General features: G+C 41.3%; 1 protein-coding gene across 1 annotated transcript in view; it reads left to right on the top strand.

Annotated features, from left to right (window-relative positions):
- LOC134212706 (cysteine sulfinic acid decarboxylase) overlaps positions 1-10,667 on the top strand; it is a 35,991-nt gene extending 25,324 nt beyond the window's left edge. The window contains exons 2-4 of the mRNA XM_062690792.1: positions 3,763-3,919; positions 3,993-4,203; positions 9,674-10,667. Coding sequence (XP_062546776.1) covers positions 3,763-3,919; positions 3,993-4,203; positions 9,674-10,274 — 969 coding nt within the window. The 3' untranslated portion in view covers positions 10,275-10,667. The remainder of the gene's footprint in view (positions 1-3,762; positions 3,920-3,992; positions 4,204-9,673) is intronic.
- The last annotated feature ends 12,490 nt before the right edge of the window (positions 10,668-23,157 follow it).

Genomic DNA, 23,157 nt, shown 5'->3' with positions numbered 1-23,157 from the left:
ACGGACTGATTTTACGGCGACGACTCTTAGCGCGAAACAACGGACACGAATAGGAACATGGAACGTTTTAACCCTAGCCCAGCAGGGTAAATTGGCACAACTTGCCAATGAGGCACGCCGCATGAAGCTTGGAATCCTAGGACTGAGTGAAGTCCGTTGGCCAAACTTTGGAGAACACAGTACGCCGTCGGGACAAGTTCTGCTATACTCTAGTTTACGAGGTGAACACGCTCCCCGACATCGCGGAGTTGGCCTCCTACTAAGCGCTCAGACACACTCTGCGCTTATGAAGTGGGAACCTATAAGTGAAAGGATAATCGTTGCCAGATTTAGAACACGGACTGCAAGACAAAGAGAACTTCTACAGTCAACTCAATGCCTCGTATATAGAATTCCAAAGGAGGAGAGAGTTGGACGACGGTTCAACACACGCCGACTGGAAGATGTCACGGTGAAACGGTCCTTCGTTAAAGAACTAGAGACGCGTGCTGCGGATATTCCGGAAGTGGCAGCGTGGAAGACCAATAGACTGCCATCAAGAATGACTTCATCACCTTCAGCGATAACAATCTGGGAGAACTGCGCACCCAGAGAAAACAATGGATCACCGATGATACAGCCAAAGCCGCGATAAAGCGATCAAAAACCAGAGGAGCCAAAGTCTTAGCCCGTCAACGATACTCAGCTCTTGAGAAGGAAGTAAAACGCTCATGTCGACGGGACAAGCGAGCGTGGGCAGACTCTCTGGCCGAAGAAGGAGAGAGAGCCGCAGCAACCGGGGACATTCGCCTCCTCTACGATATCTCACGACGCTTAAGCGGGGCGAAGATGAATGCAAGGATGCCTGTGAAAGACGCGAATTATCAGTTATTGACCGACCCAACTGACCAGCTGAAACGCTGGTTCGAGCACTTCGAACTACTTTTTCAAGTGCCAACCAGGCCACCACCATCTCGGGATGATCTGCCTAGGATCCGACGTATAACACGCGTCAATACCGAAGCTCCATCGCTACTAGAGATTCAAACAGCCATTCAAAGCATGAAATCGAATGAAGCCCCAGGGGTCTATTGCATATCAGCCGAGATGCTCAAAGCTGACCCCATGACATCCGCTCAACTACATACTGCATTGTTTGAAAGAAATTTATAAAACAGCCAGGTTCAGACAACACATCTGTGATTTCAAAAGTACATCTGACCATTGCCCTTATTGATTCAACCAGTTTGAGTTTCAGACTTGATTTAAACAAAAGCCTCTAATTCTAAAAGTACATTAAAAAAAATGGTGTTATGGATTCAACGGCACTTTTCCAAAAAGAAAAACAAAAATTTCTAAAGAAATAAGTTCCAGTATTTTTTTAATTTTATAAAGTTTATGCTAAATTCACTACTGGATAAATATGCTATAAATATTCATATCCTTTGCTTTCTCTAAAGATTCTTTGCTATCATTTTCCATTAAAATTTCAAATTTTCCATGGATTATTTGCATTTTGAACTTTTTTTTCGTTTCCTTGTTATTTTTTTTATTCCCCCCCTCGTACTTTTCAAGAGCTGTCGGACATAAAATAAATTTAATATTTGTATCGGCCTAAAATATGTAAGATAAGTTGAGAATATCCATGTGTAATCATTTTAAATATTTTTCAGCCAGTGCAAGTCGTACAATGTTGGTGATCCTGACGAAAATGGGAATATTATTGTATTTTTAATGCTATATGATGCATATTATTTGTTACATCAATGTCAGGCAAATAAATCTTCGTTATTAAAAACTTTAAAAAAAAATCTATAATTTGGAAAACAATTATGCGTGGGTCAAACACTATATGTCATCAATTTGATATATTTTGCTGAATAGTATCAGCATGATGCTGTTGAATCCGAACCTACTGAATTTTCAGCAAACTTCTAGAATTTGCTGATAATTCAGTAAATAATTGTCAATTGAAATGACAGTTCACTTTGCTGAAAATTTCAGTAATTTATGTTTGCTGAAATAATTGCTGATCATTCAGCTCGGTAAAATTCAGCAAAATTTTGCTGAAATTCGTCGAAAAAAATTTGGTGTGATATTTCTGTGTTTTTTTCAGCAGTAAGCACACATGTTAAACAACCGTCTAAGACGAATTAAGTACTGTCCATTTAATTCCACCAGTTAATTTTCGTTATCTTTGCAGATACGTATTTCGACCACAACTGTGTGGTCACTACGAGTACGAGACACTGAAGACGACCACACAGTTGTGGTCGAAATACGTATCTGCAAAGATAACGAAAATTAACTGGTGGAATTAAATGGACAGTACTTAATTCGTCTTAGACGGTTGAATACATTCCACTAAAAGAGCTTAATATATTTTTCTGAAAAACACACATGTTAGCAAAAAGAGTCAACGAAATTGGTGTTGTATTTCTTTGTCTCGCGATGAGATGAATATATTAAACTAACAAGCAAAGGTGTCAATCCGTAAATGGCTCAATGTAAGTGCTAAATGGATTTCTATGAGATTGTAAGAATTGAATTCCTCAATGGATCCTCTGGATAGCAGGAGGATTGTTAGCTCACTCACTCACTCACGCATGTGTCCTGAGCTCCCTAGGGCCAACGCAAAAAATCTTTTGCGTGATCTTTGCTTTTGCGCACTTGGAATTTTCGAGAGGAAAGTGTTGAGTACTATCTTTGGAGGGATGCAGATGGAAGAGGTTAATGGAAGAGGCGAATGAATCATGAGTTGAAACGGCTGTTGGGAGAACCATCCATCGTTCAAACCGCGAAAATCGGAAGACTGCAGTGGGCCGGGCACGTAGCCAGAATGTTGAACAAGAACCCGGTGAAAATGGTTTTCGATATCGATCCAACGGGCGAGGTGCGCAGCGAGCAATGTGGATCAATCAGGTGGAATACGATTTGTGGACCCTCCGCAGAATGCGTGGCCATGGACCAAGCTGAATAGAGACGAAGAGAGTGTACTGCCTTAGACTGAATAAATCATAATAACGTTGTCTCGGGGGTACGCTATATCGAAAATATAACGTACTTTTCATAGATTTTTGAGGTCCATGATGGTTCTTGGTGAATGTAAGTAATTCTAGACCATAACAGATTTAGAAGCTTACTCCCGGCGTGCTGCTATAGGCAGGCGCGAAGCCATTAATTCATTGCTTGATTGTACATGATTGTAGAACACAAAAATCAATGTATCTTACATGTACAGATATTAATCTTTGATGTTACAATACAAACTTACACATGTAAATAATAGTAACCGTTACGTCTTAATGAACGTTACATCAACCTGGCGGTGATTTGACGCCCAGTACTTCAATTTCTTGGTGAATGATCTCCTCATTGATGGAATCCGCAACTAATGCTACAATGTTCTACGATCTTTGATAATCGGAAATCTAGTTTCACTAATTGAGCCAGTAATTGATCGGAACAATAACTTAAATCTCAGTCATATCAAATGTTTGAAATTGACCCGTCATTTCGATCATAATTATAACACAATCAAATCGACGCGATTGTGCTCCGTCAGGTTAATTACTGCTCACTCACTTTAGGTTTCGTTGCTCAGATTCCACCTTTGTGATATCATACGTAAAGTTTCACACGCCGTATGCTGCCTGTACAGAAGATTGATAATCGTTTGCATCGAGCATTATAATTAATTTACGCTCTTCATACTCGTTAATTCGATCATAAGATTTACGCCCTCTCTCATTTCGATTTCATCAACCGGTCTTTTCGTTACAGGCAAAAGGCTTACATTCACTTCCGCGCTTGGTAATCTTCACATCAGAAGACGCACATTACTCGGTGAAAAAGTTGGCATCATTCATGGGCATCGGTTCGGACAACGTGTACCCCATTCGTACGGATGCCATCGGCAAGATCAGAGTGGATCATCTAGGTAAACCTTTTGATGTTACCAATTCCTACAGAATCCTGATCGAATATCTTTCCACAATTCTCATTTTCAACAGAGTCGGAAATTCTACGTGCCAAATCGGAGGGAGCTCTGCCATTTATGGTATCGGCCACCGCAGGAACAACCGTAATCGGAGCGTTCGATCCTCTGGAACAGATTGCAGATCTGTGTAAAAAGTACAATCTCTGGATGCACGTGGACGCCGCCTGGGGTGGCGGTGCACTCATGTCCAAAAAGTACCGGTCGCTGCTGAAGGGAATCGAACGGTGAGTGGCAGTAAATTGAAATAAATTGAAGTTAAATCCCAGCGGTGATTGTTGGAAGGCAATTACAACCAATTATGCCATTAGGGGTGCATTCTAGACAAAGGAAGCAGTCGATTGCTAATTGCACTCGCACATCTGTGTAATAATAAGCATTCACTTTATCAGTAAACTACTGCCACGAAGTATGCCGTTCTTTTGTTCAAGAACCGCGACCTATGGACCTGTGGTCAGCCCGAACCACAGCAACAACAAAAACACTATATGTATAAACAAAATTTGTTGCTCGACGTAGTTATATAAACTTCTGAATTGGCTGTTCAGCGTATTTTTATGTGAATCCAGTTCTGAAGTTGGGTAAATAGCTTGTATCTCATCTTCGGTAATAAAAGTCTACCAACTTTTATCCGGATATAGGTACAATATTCTTTACATATTCTGTCGGTTAAAGGTGTTTAAATTAGAATTGGAGCCTAATGGAACGCATGAGGCTCAATCGCCAACACTCAACAAAGCAACTGCAAAATGTTACAAAGTTCTTCAATTTAGATACTGCATTTGGGCACCCGATAAAAAAAATCGGTTGAAACATCCTTCCGGGTACCGAGACTATATTTACGAAAGGATTGAGATTTGACCCGACCACAGATTCGAAGGAATGTGCAGTAATTATTGAAAAACGGTGAAAAACGCACCCAAGAAAGATTTCGAATAAGGCCGATATAATATTATTTTTTTTATTTTATGTTATGTACGTGGATCAATCCGGTTGGATCTCCAAATATTTTGAAAACTCACCAAGTTAGCCCTAGTATTTCTGATTCGTGCTTCCATGTCGATCCCAATATCACCATCTGATGATATCAGACTGTCAAGATATTGAAATACTCCGATCGTTTGACTACTGCAACATTTGAGGGGCTGTTCCCGTTGACACTCAAACACCTGGTCCTGCTGACGTTAATGGTGAGACAAACCGCAAAGAACCATACGGTCAGCTCGTTAAGCCCACTCGCCTAGATGTTCCACAACAATAAATTGCCAAAGCAGCTCAAGGCATAGCACACGTCCAATCCCACTATGATCTTATCGATTACGCTGAGAAGTGATAGTGGAGATGAAATGCATCCTTGCCTCACATCAGCGACTGTCCGAATGGGGTATCTCAAAGCTTCGATCCTATGTATCTGAAAATGCCTTGCATCTCTGGGTGCCACACTGTTTTTCATGATTCAGACAACAGAAATCCCCCCGTAAGTCAATGAATAGCATATAAAGGGACGCTTCCATAATAGTATTGCATAACAGTTTCTACAACATTCAGCCCTGAACACCGACAGCCGATCGAACTTGGACCTCTTTAGATTTTATGCTTCGAATGGCTGCTTTTTGAAGAACACTCGAAGAAGCTGTTCGTAGTGCTCTAACCAGTTGCTGCAGCCATCCTTTCTTCATCGGTCAGGAAGTCCACCCATGCCCGGCTGACCTGTCTGCGCAGCATCGCCCACTTACACAGATACATACCGTTGAGGGGACTCGTTCTTCACTCCATTGATTCTTCCTGTTCCTCAGCCCTAGCTTCTTACTTACTTGATACTTGATGGGCTACAGCTCTTCGATGAACCTACGCCGAATGGAGTATCCTTCTCCACTCGACTCGATCCTGGGCCGATCGCTTCCAGTCGCCCTGAACATTAAGCGCCCTCAGGTCCTCTTCAACTGCAAAAAGCCATCGTATACGCGGCCTTCCACGAAGCCTGCGGCCTTTTCCGGGTTCTCTACCAAATATTATCTTCGCTTGACGTTCTTCCGGCATACGAACAACGTGACCAGCTCACCGTAGTCTGCCGTGTTGTAATAATATCCAGCCCTTTATATACCTGGTACAATTCGTGATTCATGCGACGCCTCCAGATACCGTTCTTTTGTTTACCGCCGAATATTGTCCGCAGCACCTTACGCTCAAACACTCCGAAAGCTCTCCGATCAGCCTCCTTTAACGTCCATGTTTCATGGCCGTATAAAGCCTCCGGAAGAACCAGAGTAGTATACAGCGCGAGTTTTGTTTTCTTTTGCAGACTACGGGACTTAAGCTGGTTACGAAGTCCGTAATAAGCCCTATTTGCAGCTGCAATACACCTTTTCAGCTTGTGGGTAACATCATTATCGCACGTCACTAATGTTCCAAGATACACACATTCTTCCACCACTTCAAATTTTTCACCATCCAGCACCATTTCACTACCACCATCACTAATTAACCCACGTTGATTTCCAGCGACCATGTACTTCGTTTTGCTGGTATTGATCGTGAGTCCAATCCTGGCTGTCTCCCTCTTAAAAGGCACAAAAGCCTCTTCCAAGACACGGCGATCAATTCCGATAATATCGATATCGTCCGCAAAACCCAGGAGCATATGCGATCTTGTGATAATGGTACCGCTTCTTTGCACGCTAATCGCTCCCTCGAGCACCATATTGAACAGTAGATTCGAGAGTGTATCACCCTGCTTTAATCCATCTAAGGTAACAAATGACGTCGATATTTCATCCGCAACCCTTACACTTGATTTCGATCCGTCCAACGTTATACGAATCAGCCGTATCAGTTTCGCCGGAAAACCATGTTCAAGCATAATTTGCCATAATTCATTCCGTTTCACTGAATCGTACGCCGCCTTGAAATCAATAAACAGATTATGTGTCTGCAAGTTGTACTCCCGGAATTTATCAAGGATTTGTCTCAGGGTAAACATTTGATCCGTCGTTGCTTGGTATTCGCCGACGAAGGACTCTTCAAGCGGTCTCAATCTATTACACAGAATACGGGGCATAATTTTGTACGCTGAATTAAGGAGGGTTATTCCTCGGTAATTGGTGCATTACAGTCTGTGCCCTTTCTTAAAGAAAGGGCAAATGAGGCCGTCCAACCAGCCAGCAGGCATTTCCTCGTCTACCCATATTTTCGACATAATATGGTGCAGAACTTCATAAAGCTGCTCACTGCCATGTTTGAGAAGTTCAGCCGGGAGCTGGTCCTTCCCCGCAGCCTTATTGTTTTTCAGCTCTTTTACAGCTTTTTTAACCTCATCTAGTGTAGGTGACTCCACAGCTTGTCCATCGTCGCTAATATTCATTCTGTTCACCGATGCACCGTCACTTCCACAATTCAACAAAGTCTCGAAGTGTTGCTTCCACCTGGCAGCCACTTTGGTTTTATCTGTCGGCAAATTCCCTTGTTGGTCGTTGCACATGACCGGAGATGGCGCTGTCTTTCTCCGCACGCCATTGACAGACTCATAAAACCTCCGCATATCGTTCTGCTCCATGTTTTCCTGCGCCTCACTAATAACTTGTTCTTCGTACTCTTTCTTCTTCCTGCGGTGGGTTCGTTTTTCGGCCGCTCTTGCTTCCTTGTACCGATTCGATCGGGTACCCGACACCAACATTCGGCTTCTGGCAACGTTCTTCTCGTCTGTCACTCTATGACACTCCACATCGAACTAACCCGTCCTGGGTCGCCTCTGTGCAGTGCCCACCACTTCTCGTGCTGTTGTGCTCACCGCTCCATGGATCGACTCTCATAGATCGTTGATGTTGTCGCTAACGTTGATTGCACTTATCCGTTCGTCGAGCTTCTGGCGGTACTCTGCCGATACTCCTTCCGCCGACAATAGCTGGATATTGTAACGCATCGTTCGCTTTCGTTCAATACAGTTGATAACCATGGCCGAATTTTACTGACAACGAGGTAGTGATCAGAGTCAATGTTCGGACCTCTGAATGTCCGCACAGCGATAACATCCGAGAAATGGCGCCCATCCACCAGAACATGGTCTATCTGGTTGCAAGTTTCACCATTTGGGTGTCTCCAGGTGTGCTTTCGGATATTCTTTCGTGCAAAGTAGGTGCTACTGATGGCCATCCTTCTGGCAGCAGCGAAGTTTACTAGCCGTAGGTCGTTGTCATTGGTAGCGGAGTGAAGGCTCTCTTTACCGATTATGGGACGGAAAAAGTCCTCTCTACCGACCTGAGCGTTAGCGTCTCCGATGACAATTTTCACGTCATGCTTTGGGCACTCTCCATAGGCTTTATCAAGACATTCATAAAACGTGTCCTTCACGTCGTCGGATTAAATCGATAAATTTTATCGTTTGTCGGTGCGTTGATTAGGCTGTAATTGAAGAATTTGTCCCGTATCCTCAACACACATATTCGTTCGCTAATGGGTTTCCACCGCATCACTCGTTTCATCTGCTTGCCCATCAATACGAAACCAACTCCATGCTCTGCTTTTCCGCCGCCGCTGTGATAGATGTTTTACTTGAATGCAGTGTTGGTCGTGGGGAATTCACGTTCTCCGGATCTGGGCCATCGGACTTCTTGAATAGCGGCCACGTTCACTCCAACCTTCTGCAGTTCGCGAGCCAGAAGGCTCACTCGTCCAGCTTCATTTGGGGTCCTGACATTCCAGGTACCGAGTTTCCAACCATAGTCCTTATTTCGTTGCCGGGTCGGTTGCCAAAAATAACGTTCTCTTTTTCTTCTATCTCCATTCTTCGTGGTATATGAGAGGCTTCAGTAAGTTACCTTACCGGGGTCACGTTACCTACATCGCGCTGGTGGGGCTGCCACCTTAGGTATAGCTGACGCGATACAGCATTTCGTTGAACAGCCGCTGGGTACCAGGCAGACGCTGTTTGAGCCGCACCTCCTGGTGAACAGACGCTCGAGGCGTACCTTCTCACTCTAGCTGATGTCAGAAGGACAACAGTGCCCAGGCTGCACTACCAGCTAAGTACACAACCCTTAGCTGGCGGTCTTTTGTCATCGGACGACCCGTGGAAGCGTGAGATAGGAACTTGTAGGGACCAGAGCTCTGTTGGGCGCTCCTTCCTTGATGTCAACCCACCATGTTGCAGCCCTAGCTTCTATACGCTCCTAAATCTTCCATCGTGTTACATTTGTAATCCATTCTTTTCGCTGAGTGCGCAGTGCGCACCTCACCCAAGTTGTTTTCGACGGTTTCAATAAAAGCATTCTTCCCCGCCCACTTCTCTTCTACGCTGCCACCTCCCGGAACATCCACTACCCGAGTTCCAAGTTCTTTAACAATCGATCTCTTTACAGTTGGGTCCTCTAGTCAGTCTATGTTGATTCGTCGCCCGAACCTCTCCCCCGCTGAATCCGAGCGGTTTCAAAAAGGTCCAAAGTCTCCATTTGTGGGTGGATTCCCCGGGACGATGGGATGAAAGCCGCAACACCCGGCGATTTTTGTCTGCTTTACATTATTTCACGACGCGTGATTGGAGCTCTATCAACGCAAACGCGCTCTATCATGTTGAGTAAACTAAGATGTTCGAGGTCCTCCAAAATGATCTTGAGTTGAGATCAAGGTATCTACTGGATACACAGTGACTAAGAAGGTTTTGACGTTACTAATAAAATTTAATTTCTGATATTTCCATTGCAGTTCGGACTCGGTCACATGGAACCCACACAAACTGCTGGCCGCTCCTCAGCAGTGCTCAACTTTCCTAACCCGCCACGAGGGTATCCTTTCGGAATGCCACTCTACCAACGCTAGCTATCTGTTCCAAAAGGATAAATTCTACGACACTCAGTACGATACCGGCGACAAGCACATCCAGTGCGGCCGACGTGCGGACGTCCTCAAGTTCTGGTTCATGTGGCGTGCCAAGGGTACATCCGGATTGGAGCAGCACATTGACAAGGTGTTCGAAAATGCCGAGCACTTTACCAACAGTATTAAATCACGCGATGGTTTCGAAATGGTCGTGGAGAATCCCGAGTGCACAAATGTGTGCTTCTGGTACGTGCCACCCGGTTTGCGGGACGTGCCTCGAGATAGCGCGGAGTTCACCGAACGACTGCACAAGGTTGCTCCCAAGGTCAAGGAGCGCATGATGCGGGAAGGATCGATGATGATCACGTACCAACCGATCCACGATAAGCCGAACTTCTTCCGATTGGTGCTGCAGAACTCGGCGTTGGACAAGTCAGACATGAACTACATTATCGACGAGATCGAACGACTCGCGGCGGATTTGTAGGAGGCAAATCAGCGGCGACAACTTAGCGGAAACTTTGTTCGTTTCTTTCTTGCATATTTTTGTGTGTGGGGAGTTTTGTTGAATTTTTATATTAAAGCATTATTTATATTATCGTGTAAAAAACAAAAGAAAGTATTTATTGGAAGCATTGTTATGTTCGCTGAAAGCACCATGTGGTTGAGGGCTGACAGAACGGTGCGTGAAAAAAAGAATGTGAATGAGAATATAATCTATGAAAGAAGATTTGTGATTGTGTAAAGTAAAGGCAATCGAAGCGAAACTGTAAAATGTGGACATATCTTAACATAGTTGAACAGAATAATATAATGTACAAAAAGAATAATAAAACACGTTTACTGCTACATGAAAAATAAAACACGATTACTTATATTATGAATGATCTTCTTCTTCTTCTTATTGGCATTACATCCCCACACTGGGACAGAGCCGCCTCGTAGCTTAATGTTCATTAAACACTTCCACAGTTAGGGGCCATCCATAAAGTACGTCACGCTCATAGGGGGGAGGGGGGTTCCGAGCAGCGTGACGACTCATACAAAAATTTTGGAGTTTTAATACAACAAGTGTGACGAAGGGGGGAGGGGGGCTTGAAATTCGCCAATTTTTGCGTGACGTACTTTATGGATCTTCCCTTATTAACTGCGAGGTTTCTAAGCCAAGTTATCATTTTTGCATTCGTATATCATGAGGCTAACACAATGATACTTTTATGCCCTGGGGAGTCGGTTTCCAATCCGGAAACTGCCTAGACCGGCACCGGGAATCGAACCCAGCCACTCTCAGAATGGTCTTGTTTTGTAGCCGCGCGTCTTACCTAAGTTTTTAAGACATCGCATTATGATTATCGATACATTTTTCTAGCAGGAAATAAACAATTATTTATTTATAATCAAATTTATTGCGTTTTATTTTGCAAATTTGGTTACTGCATTTATTGGAATTACATTAGTTTTGCATTTATTTTATGTGTGCGTCGCACATAAAATGTATCAGTCACAAAATTTCATTTTTTTATGTGCATCATTAATAAAAAATATTTGCAAAGCTTGATTGCAAAAATATATGTGCGCTGCACATAAATTTTAAATGGAAATTAAGCTCAGTGTGGTGAACAGACGCCCGAGGCGTACCTTCTCACTCTAGCTGATGTCAGAAGGACAACAGTGCCTAGGGTGCACTACCAGCTAAGTACACAACCCTTAGCTGGCGGGCTTTTGTCATCGGACGACCCGTGGAAGCGTGAGATATGAACTTGTGGAACAATGATATGGAAATGCTAATCTCATCTTCGAAACTTAGACGTACGTGTTCCTGATAGAATCAGAGGCAAAGGATACGGCAGGCATGAAGAATGTTTTATAGAAGTCGATTTGAAACACGAGCGGAGGGCAATATTTGTGATGGTATAAATCTCACGACCTTACTATTGCCAAGCTCCCGTATGAAGAGGGAGGGATAAGTATCAGTGTAAAAGCTGATATATCTCCACTGGCCTCTAACTATATCATGAACATCTATGTCTAAGTTAGGAAGATGATATAGCATTCCATATCATTGTAAATTTGCAGGGAATCAATAATCGGGCAACGCAACGCCTAATGGAACGTACACACGGTCAAGCAGTTTGACCAACATTGACTCCACCTCTCGTTTATTCAAACATCCATCAAGTTTTACCAACAGCGACACGAATAATCAATTTATTCGACCAACAATATCACACACGAACGACCGAAGCGCCAACTTGAGCACCAACCATCAAAAATATATGGGGTTTGTGCAACTTCACTACAAATGCTCAAACATGTTCGGCGAACCTTGACTCCACCCCGACAACTCAAACCAAAATCAAACCGTTTTATTTTTTCCAACCGAGCCGCCAACTGTCAAATGGTTGTTCGAACAACTTCACACACGTTCAAACAAAGCAGCAACCGAAGCGTTTTCTTGGGGGCGGAGTCAATGTTCGTCAAACTGCTTGACTGGTGTGTACGTTGCATAACAATATACCCTTTGTAATGGAACGTACACACGGTCAAGCAGTTTGACCAACATTGACTCCACCTTTCGTTTATTCCAACATCCATCAAGTTTTACCAACAGCAACACGAACAATCAATTTATTCGACCAACAATATCACACACGAACGACCGAAGCGCCAACTTGAGCACCAACCATCAAAAAATATATGGGGGTTTGTACAACTTCACTACATATGCTCAAACATGTTCGGGGAACCTTGACTCCACCCCCGACAACTCCAACCAAAATCAAACCGTTTTAATTTTTTCCAACCGAGCCGCCAACTGTCAAATGGTTGTTCGAACAACTTCACACACGTTCAAACAAAGCAGCAACCGAAGCGTTTTCTTGGGGGCGGAGTCAATGTTCGTCAAACTGCTTGACTGGTGTGTACGTTGCATAATCAACAGAGTTTGTTACTGACAAACGCACCTCGCAACAAGCCTTTATCAGAGCTCGAACCCTGAGCTCGAACCGACATGACAGGAATCAATTGCCTTATATGCTCCGATATTTCCGAGAATATGATGCTATTTTTGTGTTCAGAGTTAGATTCTCTAATATATCCATAAAAGCAGAAACTACGATAACATAAAACCGAAATTTGCCCTCGAGATAATGCAAAATAGCGGGCTGAAAACAAAATTGTTTTCTTTTTTGTTGCTAACAAAAAAAATTTCGGATCTTTGTCATTATTATCTCCGACAAAAACAAAGCTTTATCGTTGGCTCTCTTCTGTCGCTTGTTTCGCATGCGCTTCCAAGAAAAATTGATTCCCTGTAAATTTGATCAAATCTGTCCGCCAGTGTGAACGCGACGCAACTTATGCAGTGTACACACCAGTCAAGCAGTTTGACGAACATTCACTCCGCCCCCAAGTAAACGCTTCGGTTGCTGATTTGTTTGAACGTGTGTGAAGTTGTTCGAACAACCATTTAACAGTTGGCGGCTCGGTTGGAAAAAATTAAAACGGTTTGATTTTGGTTTGAGTTGACGGGGGCGGAGTCATTAAACCACTTTGATTTGTTTCCAACCTAGTCGCCAAATGTCAAATGGTTGTTCAAACAACTTCACACATGGTCAAGCAACCAAATCAATTTCTCGGGGGCGGAGCCAATGTTGGTTCAACGTGTTTGAGCTTGTGTACACTACATTATGGAACGTACGCACGGTCAAGCAGTTCAACGAACATTGACTCCACCTCTCGTTTATTCAAACATCCATAAAGTTTTACCAACAGCGGCACGAACAATCAATTTATTCGACCAACAATTTCACACACGAACGACCAAAGGGCCAACTTGAGCACCAACCATCAAAAAATATATGGTGGTTTGTGCAACTTCACTACAAATGCTCAAGCATGTTCGGCGAACCTTGACTCCGCCCCCGACAACTCAAACCAAAATCAAACCGTTTTATTTTTTTTCCAACCGAACCGCCAACTGTCAAATGGTTGTTCGAACAACTTCACACGGGGTTTTGATAGTCAGAATCTAGGAAACAACAGAACCGGAGGAGTGGAAAGAGGGGGTTATATGCCCCATCTACAAGAAAGGTAACAAGCTGGAGTGTGAGAAGTTTCGAGGAATACCATGCCGCCTACAAAGTGATATCCCAGATCCCGAGTAGCACACTTGTCATATATCAGTCACTGTGACTCATATACGACCAAATAAAGTCACATTGGCGTTGCTGCAACCAAATCGAGCTGAACTGTGCTACTCGGGATCATCTTTCGTCGTCAGTCACCATTAGTGAATGAGTTCGTGGGAAGTTATCAAACCGGCTTCGACAAGGTGAGAGACTTTCGTGCCTGTTGTTCAACATTGCGCTAGAAGGTGTCATGCGGAGAGCCGGGTGTAACAGCCGGGGTACAAAGCGCGACAGGGCCCGCCTGGGTGGTCGAGGTGGTCGAGGAATTCGTCTACCTTAGGTCCTTGCTAACGGGCTAACGGCTGATAACAATGTTACTCGTGAAATACGAAGGCGCATCATCTGTGGAAGTTGGGCTTACTACGGGCTCCAGAAGAAACTGCGGTCAAAAAAGATTCGCCACCGCACCAATGTGTCATGTACAAGACGGCTGCGCAATGCTACCTCTGCTTTTCCGCGTGTAGTCGCGTAGCCACCGTACTCATAATCAGCAGCTCTCAAGTGTAAATTTCTTGCAACTTTCGGACTATCGATTGCTTCTTTCCCTTTGATGGCGTCTTTTGCGATCGTGGCAACAGCGGAGGAGAATATTTCTGCAACTGTGAGATCTGAAGTACCCTCGACTGGAAATCAGGGGAAGCAGTTCTCAAGCCACAATTTTCATGTAAATCCTCTCTATAATATCTAACAGAGGCTGTTGTGAATCCTTTCAAAACTTTAACGTGTTTCAACTTCCCGAGTTGAAAAAATACTTTTTCGGTATCATATTACAGATGAATATACTTTTTTCGTTTGTGTTGTCAGCCGGACGAAACCACAATTTTTTTGTGAAGCCCATATTTTTTAATTCAACATACATATTGAATAAGCTAGTTCCAAATTTTTTTGATTGTAGCTTGTAAATTAAATTTTTGGTGTCTTGCTGAAGTTCATTCCGTGTCTTCCGAACAAATATGTATGGGAAAATGAAATTTGGCTAAACTTTTTTGGAAAAGATTCGAAAAGATCTGGTATTATGTATTAAAATCTATTTTTTGTCTACTTTCCGGTGGTTAGTGTGGTGAATTGCGCATAGCTGCGCCAAAGCGGGAAATTGACTGGTGCAATGTTAGAATGAGGACGCTGTCTTTGTTCTAGATCCTAGGGCCTGGGCTTGCGGAAGCCCTTGGATAACATAAAGTATGTCGGATAACCATTTTAACCTCAAAATGAATTCAACGTTTCAAAATTACTCTGTGGTGAAGTTTTGAACGCAATCTCAGGTTTTGTCCGGGATTTGTATGAGGGCCCGCCACTGTGCAATGATTGAATATACTTTTAAATATATATAAAGTAAATTAACATACGATCCATTGTATATTTTGATAATTATATGGCAAAATGTGCGAACGAATTCTTCTTCTTCTTCTTCTTCTTACTGGCATTACATCCCCACACTGGGACAGAGCCGCCTCGCAGCTTGGTGTTCACTTCCACAGTTATTAACTGCGAGGTTTCTAAGCCAAGTTACCATTTTTGCATTCGTATATCATGAGGCTAACACGATGATACTTTTATGTCCAGGGAAGTCGAGACAATTTCCAATCCGAAAATTGCCTAGACTGGCACCGGGAATCGAACCCAGCCACCCTCAGCATGGTCTTGCTTTGTAGCCGCGCGTCTTACCGCACGAACCAACGAACTTAATATAATGGGGAATATGATGTTCGTTTGATTCATACACTAGTTAAATAATTTATTTGACAAATTATGAAGAAAATGGTGTATCGAACCATGAAAATTTGGTGCTTGAATATCTAGAAAGGTTTTGTAGAAGACGTGAGGTAGGCAATTATTGTTGGTATGTACGGCGAAAGCAAATGATTATAACGAGATTCGAGAAAAGTATCATAAGGACCCATTCACAAATTACATAACGTTTTAGGGTCTGGGAGGACTACAAAAATTGACATGTCATGAAGCCAATCGTGTCGCTATACTAAATTGTGAAATGGAAATAACATAGTATGATTGTTATCCGTTCATCTAATGTGCGAAAGTAGGTAAGTCTATTGCCCAATAAAAGAAAAAAAAACCTTGCACAGCCTGCCTACTTATACTATGTTCGCACTAGGGCCTTGTAACATGTTATTCGGCTATCTTGATTAGCTTTATTCTGTCGATAATTTGAATAACATGTTATTCAGGCCGTAGTGCGAACATACACTGAGAAAAATTATGTACACGCTAAAAATGAACTACTCAAAATTGAGTCGAATCCGACTCATTTTCATTAAAAACGGGACAACACAAAATTTGAGTAAAAGATACTACTTCAATAAAATGATGATTGCACTTAAACTAGGAGTCTGTTTGTCATAAAATGCACTTAGATAGATAGATAAACTTGATTCGCATCTGTCGTATTAAAAATTGATGGAAGGCCAAGCTTATCTTTCGCGAAATCATCATTTTATTGAAGTAGTATCTTTTACTCAAATTTTGAGTTGTCCCGTTTTCAATGAAAATGAGTCGGATTCAACTCAATTTTGAGTAGTTCATTTTTAGCGTGTAGTAACATTAACTATTCACTTTCGTTTAATTTTACTATGACCAAATGCCACAATTTAATAGTAAAACTAACTACAATTGCATTCATACCAACAGAATCATACCTGAGGTTACTGAGCACGTACTAGAATATCCATAGTAAATCTAATTATGCAGTTCAGTTACCGCTAGCCTCATCACAAGTTATGTTTTTTATGAACCTAAAACCGGTAAGTTCCTTTTGCCCCAGTCATAATCAAAATAAATTAAATTATTTCTATACAGATGCCACGATCATATTGACTCCACCTAAATAAGAATTGATAAAAAGGACATCGATGGACATTTCTTATGATAAGTGCAGAAATCGGCATAGTTCCCGCGGATTCTATTTAAGACAAAACAAACAAGATCTGACTGAATTAGCCGTGGCTGGTATGTATTCCAAGATACAAGATATTTTGCAGTAAAACTGGATCGCCTGTTTATTTATGTTTCAGATAACCATCCTTGCTCACAGAGGCGCATCCACGTTCCGAATCGTGGGTAGGACAAATAGGAAATGCCAATTTGGGAAACAGTTCTGGAAAAAGAATTCCCAGCCTCTTCAAGATAAGCTTCCGAGCCTCTTGAATGGAGGCTTCCGAGACTGTTGAAAGAAGGATTCCAAGCCTCTTAAAGGGAGGCTTCCAAGCCTGTTAAAGGGAGGCCTCCGAGCTTCTTTGAAGCCGGCTTTCGAGCCCTGAAAAGGGGACTTCAGAGCCTCTTAATAGGAGGCTTCTAATCCTCTTGAGAAAAGGTTTCCGAGCGTCTTTAAGAGAGGCTTCAGAGTCTCTTGAAAGCGGATTTCGAGCCTCTTTAAAGGCTTCTAAGTATCTTGAAAGTACGTTTCTAAGCAATTGAATCTCTTGAAAGTAGTCTCCAAGCCTCTTGAAAAAGGCTCCGGAGCCTCTTGAAGGGGGCTTCTCAGTCTCTTGCAACGAAGCAACTGAACTTTTCGAAAAAAATATCCGTGCCTCTCAAATGGAGACTGTCGTACCATCATACTCTAGATTTTAGTTCAGAAGCGAATAGATTGATTGCATAGAATTTTTTTTAATTTGTTCATTCAACGTTTTGTTCTATTGATCTTTTTATCGCCCTTTATACACTGTGCTCGTTTTGGAGGGCAAGATTCAATAGGCTTTCATTTACTAATCGTCATGCATATTATGTACAAGACTTGTAATAAAAAATTCACAATTATCAAACTTTATCAATAAGTTTGATTGGAATTGTAATACAGTCGACTCTCTACATCACGATGTTCTATTCCTCGATGTCTCTTCCTATGTTGATGGTTTTATCGGTCCCTTCAATCTACATACATTTGGGCTTTCTACATCTCGCTAACTTTTCTATCTCGATATCTTCTGGTCATATTTTGTTCAGGATTCTCACTTCCTATGTCGATATATTCGAATTTCTAGACTACTAGACCAGTTTTTGACAATAACAAACACAACAAAAACAAGAGATGACATTTGTTTTGTTATCGTTTTTCATTGCAACGAGCTTTTATCGATCTAGTACCTCTTTCAATTTTCCTTCCTCTCTTTATATCGATGGTCCCTTCATTATCGATATGTGGAGATGCGACTGTAGAGCCGCCACTATTCATTCTTGTCCGAGGTACCCCCTGGGGCCAGCGAAGGTACCCCCAGGGGTACATGTACCCCAGGTTGAGAACCGCTGATATAGATTACCGAGACTTTCAGCCCGAGGCTGGCTCGTCTCCAAGAATCTGTTTTCGGAGCTCAGAACTCTTTAAGAGTGGTCTTCGGTATGTTTCTGGTTCCTCGGATTTCAATAGACCTTTTGAGGTTTGAAGAAGACTTTTTCCGCGGGGTTTGAATAATCCATTTAATCGTGCTTAATCATAACGCCTAAAATATTTAATTAATCGCATTTGCAGATTTCAGCAACTTCTATTTCACCTCGGTAAAACATAGACATCTTTGAGCGCTTTAGGGATTTTAAAGTGCCTGACAACAATCAATCAGTAGTCTATTCCTTTTCCTAACACATAAATTCTTTCCATCCAATGACTTCATATGTTCTTACCAGAATCATGGGTAGGACAATGCTTTGACTGTCCCGCCCAGGAACATTCATGCGTAGGACATGTCCTACCTGTCCCACCCACTCCCGGCGCCACTGCTTGCTCACCAAACAAAAAAACACTCTCGTTAGCTATTAGTGAAGAGAAGAGCCTCATAAACAAATGGATGCTTGGGGAGGAATTTCCACGAATAGATTTCGACAATATCCGCGATTTTTTACATGATTGAAACATGCAGTTTATTATTTTTAATATATAAATATGCCTTAATAAAGATTGATTGTTCTTTTGGTACACCACGCAAAAAAAAGAGAAAAATAAATAAACGCTTACATATAAATCATTTCTACCGTGCATAGTAGTATGCAACCAGCTTCCATGGTAAATTTGACTTTGTTTATTTGGTATGTTTTCTAGTACTCATAACGTAAAAATCAGAGTCTATTATTGAGATTCTCACGTCCGACTGTGTGAGTGGCGATAAAAGGAAAACAAACACTCCAAGATGGTGCAACTCAGCAATGCTTGGGTTAAAATGAGTATATTTCCATATATTTTTTGACTCCTTTCCAATCATTGTGATGACCCAATCAATTTTGAGGTTATGAGCAGAAGGAAAACAAACATGTATTTACACATGCCAAAGTGCACATTAGTGTGCGAGCACTAAACGTCACTCATCTCAATATATAGAGTTACGCAAAGAGTGAAGCCAAATCTACCTATTGAACTGTCAAACCGTCTACCTATCGAGCAAAGTAAACAAATGCTTGTTGGTATGGCGGAAGTATTGTTATCGCCTGATGATTATTATGGCGAATTAAAACTCATGAATTTAAATGTATTAGATTTCTTTTAGAAACAGCTTCAAAAAACTTCAATACACCCCCCAATAAAGTTGCACCAAGAAACTCACGTGTTTGCACTCTGTAGGTGACTTTGGTTATCGAATTAAAAAGCTTTAGAAGTGATCACTCCCGTGAAGTCACTTGATGGGTTGAACAAAAATGAAAGTTTTCAACATAATAACAAGAGCATCATTCAGAATAAGAGTAAGAAGATCCTCTTTGCGCAACTCTATATAATAGACTCTGGTAAAAATATTTCATTCTACTACTTCCTAGTTTTGGGAAAGTCATGGTAAATTCAACTGTTGTTGCAGTGGTTTCAAAAGCATTTTGCGTTCTGTCGAAATCAAGTGGTAAAATGTTTTTGACATTACCCTTGATATGGTACGCATTACCATGTCGTTGATTTTTCCAGGTTTTTTTTCTAGGTACCGCCAACGGGGGTGTCATTGGGCCAAAATGTGGTATGCTCCAAGTAAATGTTACAAAGCTCTAGTAGTTAACATTAGAATCAAGTTTTAATTAGTTTGGTACAAGCTTGAACAATGAATTTACCACTGTGTGAGGAAAAAATAATAAATGAGGGAAATTCTTCAAAGTTATATGTTGTTTAAAATTGGCCCATTCTCACCCCTCACAGGGGGTGACATTGGGCCAAGTACAATAAAGTTCAGCGGTGACGATGCAACGATTCAATCGTTCATTAAAAATAATTGCCTACATTACGGCTCTTACCAACTATGTATAGCAAATCAACGTAAGGCTTGCCTCAATCTCACCCCTTTTCAGCGTGCATTGCTCGTTGCTAAGAAAAACCAGAACCGCTATACAAATATTCATAAAATTCGATAAAACAACAACAGATTATCGTAACATGATAACCAGGTATCCATCGATCTGAAAACTAGTTATGTAATAGATTTGTGGGGCATTACTGACACTATTTTAATACGGGTTCATTCGATCAATAGTTTTACATTCAAATTCCAAGCATTATGGTACGAGCACCATTAGTTCTTGGAATTTGTTTTGTGATTTCCTAGACGTGAATTTTAATATAATTTCGAACCGTTTAAAATTTTCATCAAAATTCGTAACAGTTTCTGAGATAGGGGGAATGACGGCTTTGGCAGGTTTTGTTCTATTATTGGCAGGGGGGTTTTTTATGACTGACTAGGCTCAAATTTGGCCTAAACATTCTTTGCATATCAAAGAATATTGTGGCCAAATTTCATAAAATTCGGTCGACAAAAACCCCCCTGCCAATAATAGAACAAAACCTGCCAAAGCCGTCTTTCCCCCTATAAGGAGTTCAAACATTTTTCGTTTTTGGCCCAATCTCACCCCCTAGGCCCAATGTCACCCCGAATGACGGTATTTTACATTAATTTCCAGGTAAGAACAAACGTGCCATATATAGATGTTAGCAGCAAAATAATCAGTTCAAAAAAGTAAAAATTGGAAAAATATATTTTTTAAAGGATTTTTTGGTAGCTTCGCATAAACAATGTTGTAAATTACTTAAGAAATTCCTCCAGGAATGCCTTCGTAAGTTCACCCAGAAATTGCTTAAGCCATTCAATCAAAATTCCTTCAGGAATCACATAGGAAATTCCTCCAGATATTCCTTCGAAAATTTCTCCATAGATTCCATCTGAAAATCCTCCGGATTTTAAGAATTACTTTAGAACTTCCTCCAGGATTTAATTTGAAAATTTCTTTGCTAAAACTTTAGAAAACATCTCAAGGAATTGTTCTGGAAATTCCTTTAAAGATGCATTTGGCGATTCCTTTACGATTTTTTTTTAAATTCCTTTAGGTGTTTGTTCGAAAATGTATTGTGAAAATCCCTCGGAAATACCTTTATAAAATACTTTGCCGATTTCTTCAGATATCTTTCTTTTTTTTAGGAATTTCTTTGGAAATTTGATTAAGAATTCTTTCGGAAATTTCTTTGAACTTTATTTCAGCTGTTAGACGGTTTAGGTATAGGTAGACGGTTTGACAGTTCAATAGGTAGATTTGGCTTCACTCTTTGCGCAACTCTATATATAATAGACTCTGGTTTGAGAATTTCTTCAGGAAATCCGTCAGAACTTCTTACGGAAACTCCTTCAGGAAATATGTTGATGCAAAAATATGAGATTGCTGGGTCCATGACGTTAGGCATAATACCTTCTTTATATCGTGGGCTGTTTTTGGGGCATATTATGCTTAACATCCTTTATGCCTAACGTACTCATGCCTAACGTCCTTATACCTGTTCGCGTGACCAACATCTAGTTTGCTTGGACCTAGCAGCCAAGGTACCAGTACTATAAGTGTCAACGGCCAAGTTATAGCCTATTCAGATTACGCCATTTATGATCATAAATATCATGATAAACAACAACCTGATGCCATCTCAGAGCTGCAGCCGGCTGGTAGCGATCAATACTGCTCAAAATAGTGACTTTAGTGACCAATACTGGCGAAAAAAAGGACCAAATAGTGACTTTCATCTGCAGAAAAAGTTACCAAATAGTGACTTTTAATTTCATTTGCAGTGACAGAAATGGACTTTTATTTGAAGTTAATAAGGGATCGTTCAAAAATTACGTCCATCGTTTTTCGGCATTTTCAACCCCCTTCCCCCTCCTGTCACTAACTGTCACAAATCATTGACTCCCCCCTCCCCTGTACGTACATGTGTCATTTTTATTTTGGAGATTATTTTGGTTTTTCTTTTTCGTACAATATTTTTACAATAACGTGATGATTTATGTCCCTTACTAACAGTTTGAATATGTTTTTAAAATGCAAAATGTCCCTAAAATGCTTTCAGGATTTTTTCTTGTGGATGGACGTCACATAAGACGAACCCCCTCCCTCCCCCTGTCACAAACTGTCACAAAACTCTGACCCCCTCCCCCCCTCAAACCTTGGACGTAATTTTTGAACGGCCCCTAAGGCTGAAACAAATAATTTTCAAAAATTATGTCTCTCCCTAATATCTTTAGGTCGAAAATTTCAATTTGAGTGGGCAATAAATTCCAAAAAAAAAAATGAATTGGCAAAACATTACTCAACAAATCCGATGAAAATGAAATTGACAAGTGAAATTTGATAAGTTTGTTTTATTTGATTTATTTTAATATTTTTTTTCAAATTTTCCTCCCCCTTCACCTCTGGAAAAGCAAAACTTTAAGGCAAGTCATACAGAATAATGTGCAATAATGTTTATTATGGCTTCGAACTAATTCGGAAAATCTTCCCTTGTGTTCAAAAATACAGCACTTTTTTATGACAGAAATTTATATAATTAATTTTTAGACATAGATTTAATTCGACTCACATAGTTTATGAATCTGAAAGCTAAGAATTATTTCAAAACCTAAAGAAGCTAAGAAACAAGAAGAAGAAGAAGTTTGAAAAATTCTTAAGTTTTTATCTGAGCAGATGTCTAGAGACCATTCATGTTACGGAAACATTAATCTATCTATGGGGATCCCTTACACACTAAGTTTTTATTTCTCCAGCTTACCAAGGTCAGATTTAAAGGGGGAGGGCGTGGTACGCTACAGTACAGTTGCTGATGAAGAATGTGTATAGCCGCCAGACATGCTAAATACTCATGCTCCTCTAATGTGGAAGTGTACTACACACATGTGGAAGTGTTGTCTCGAGCTCGTTCAGTAGCCGCTAGGTTGCGAAGGCCGATGGAGG

Source organism: Armigeres subalbatus, chromosome 2 (genome assembly GCF_024139115.2).
Source record: "Armigeres subalbatus isolate Guangzhou_Male chromosome 2, GZ_Asu_2, whole genome shotgun sequence".
Lineage (NCBI taxonomy): Eukaryota > Metazoa > Arthropoda > Insecta > Diptera > Culicidae > Armigeres > Armigeres subalbatus.
The sequence above is the reverse complement of the archived record's forward strand: the minus strand, read 5'-3'. Positions and strand labels throughout refer to the sequence as shown.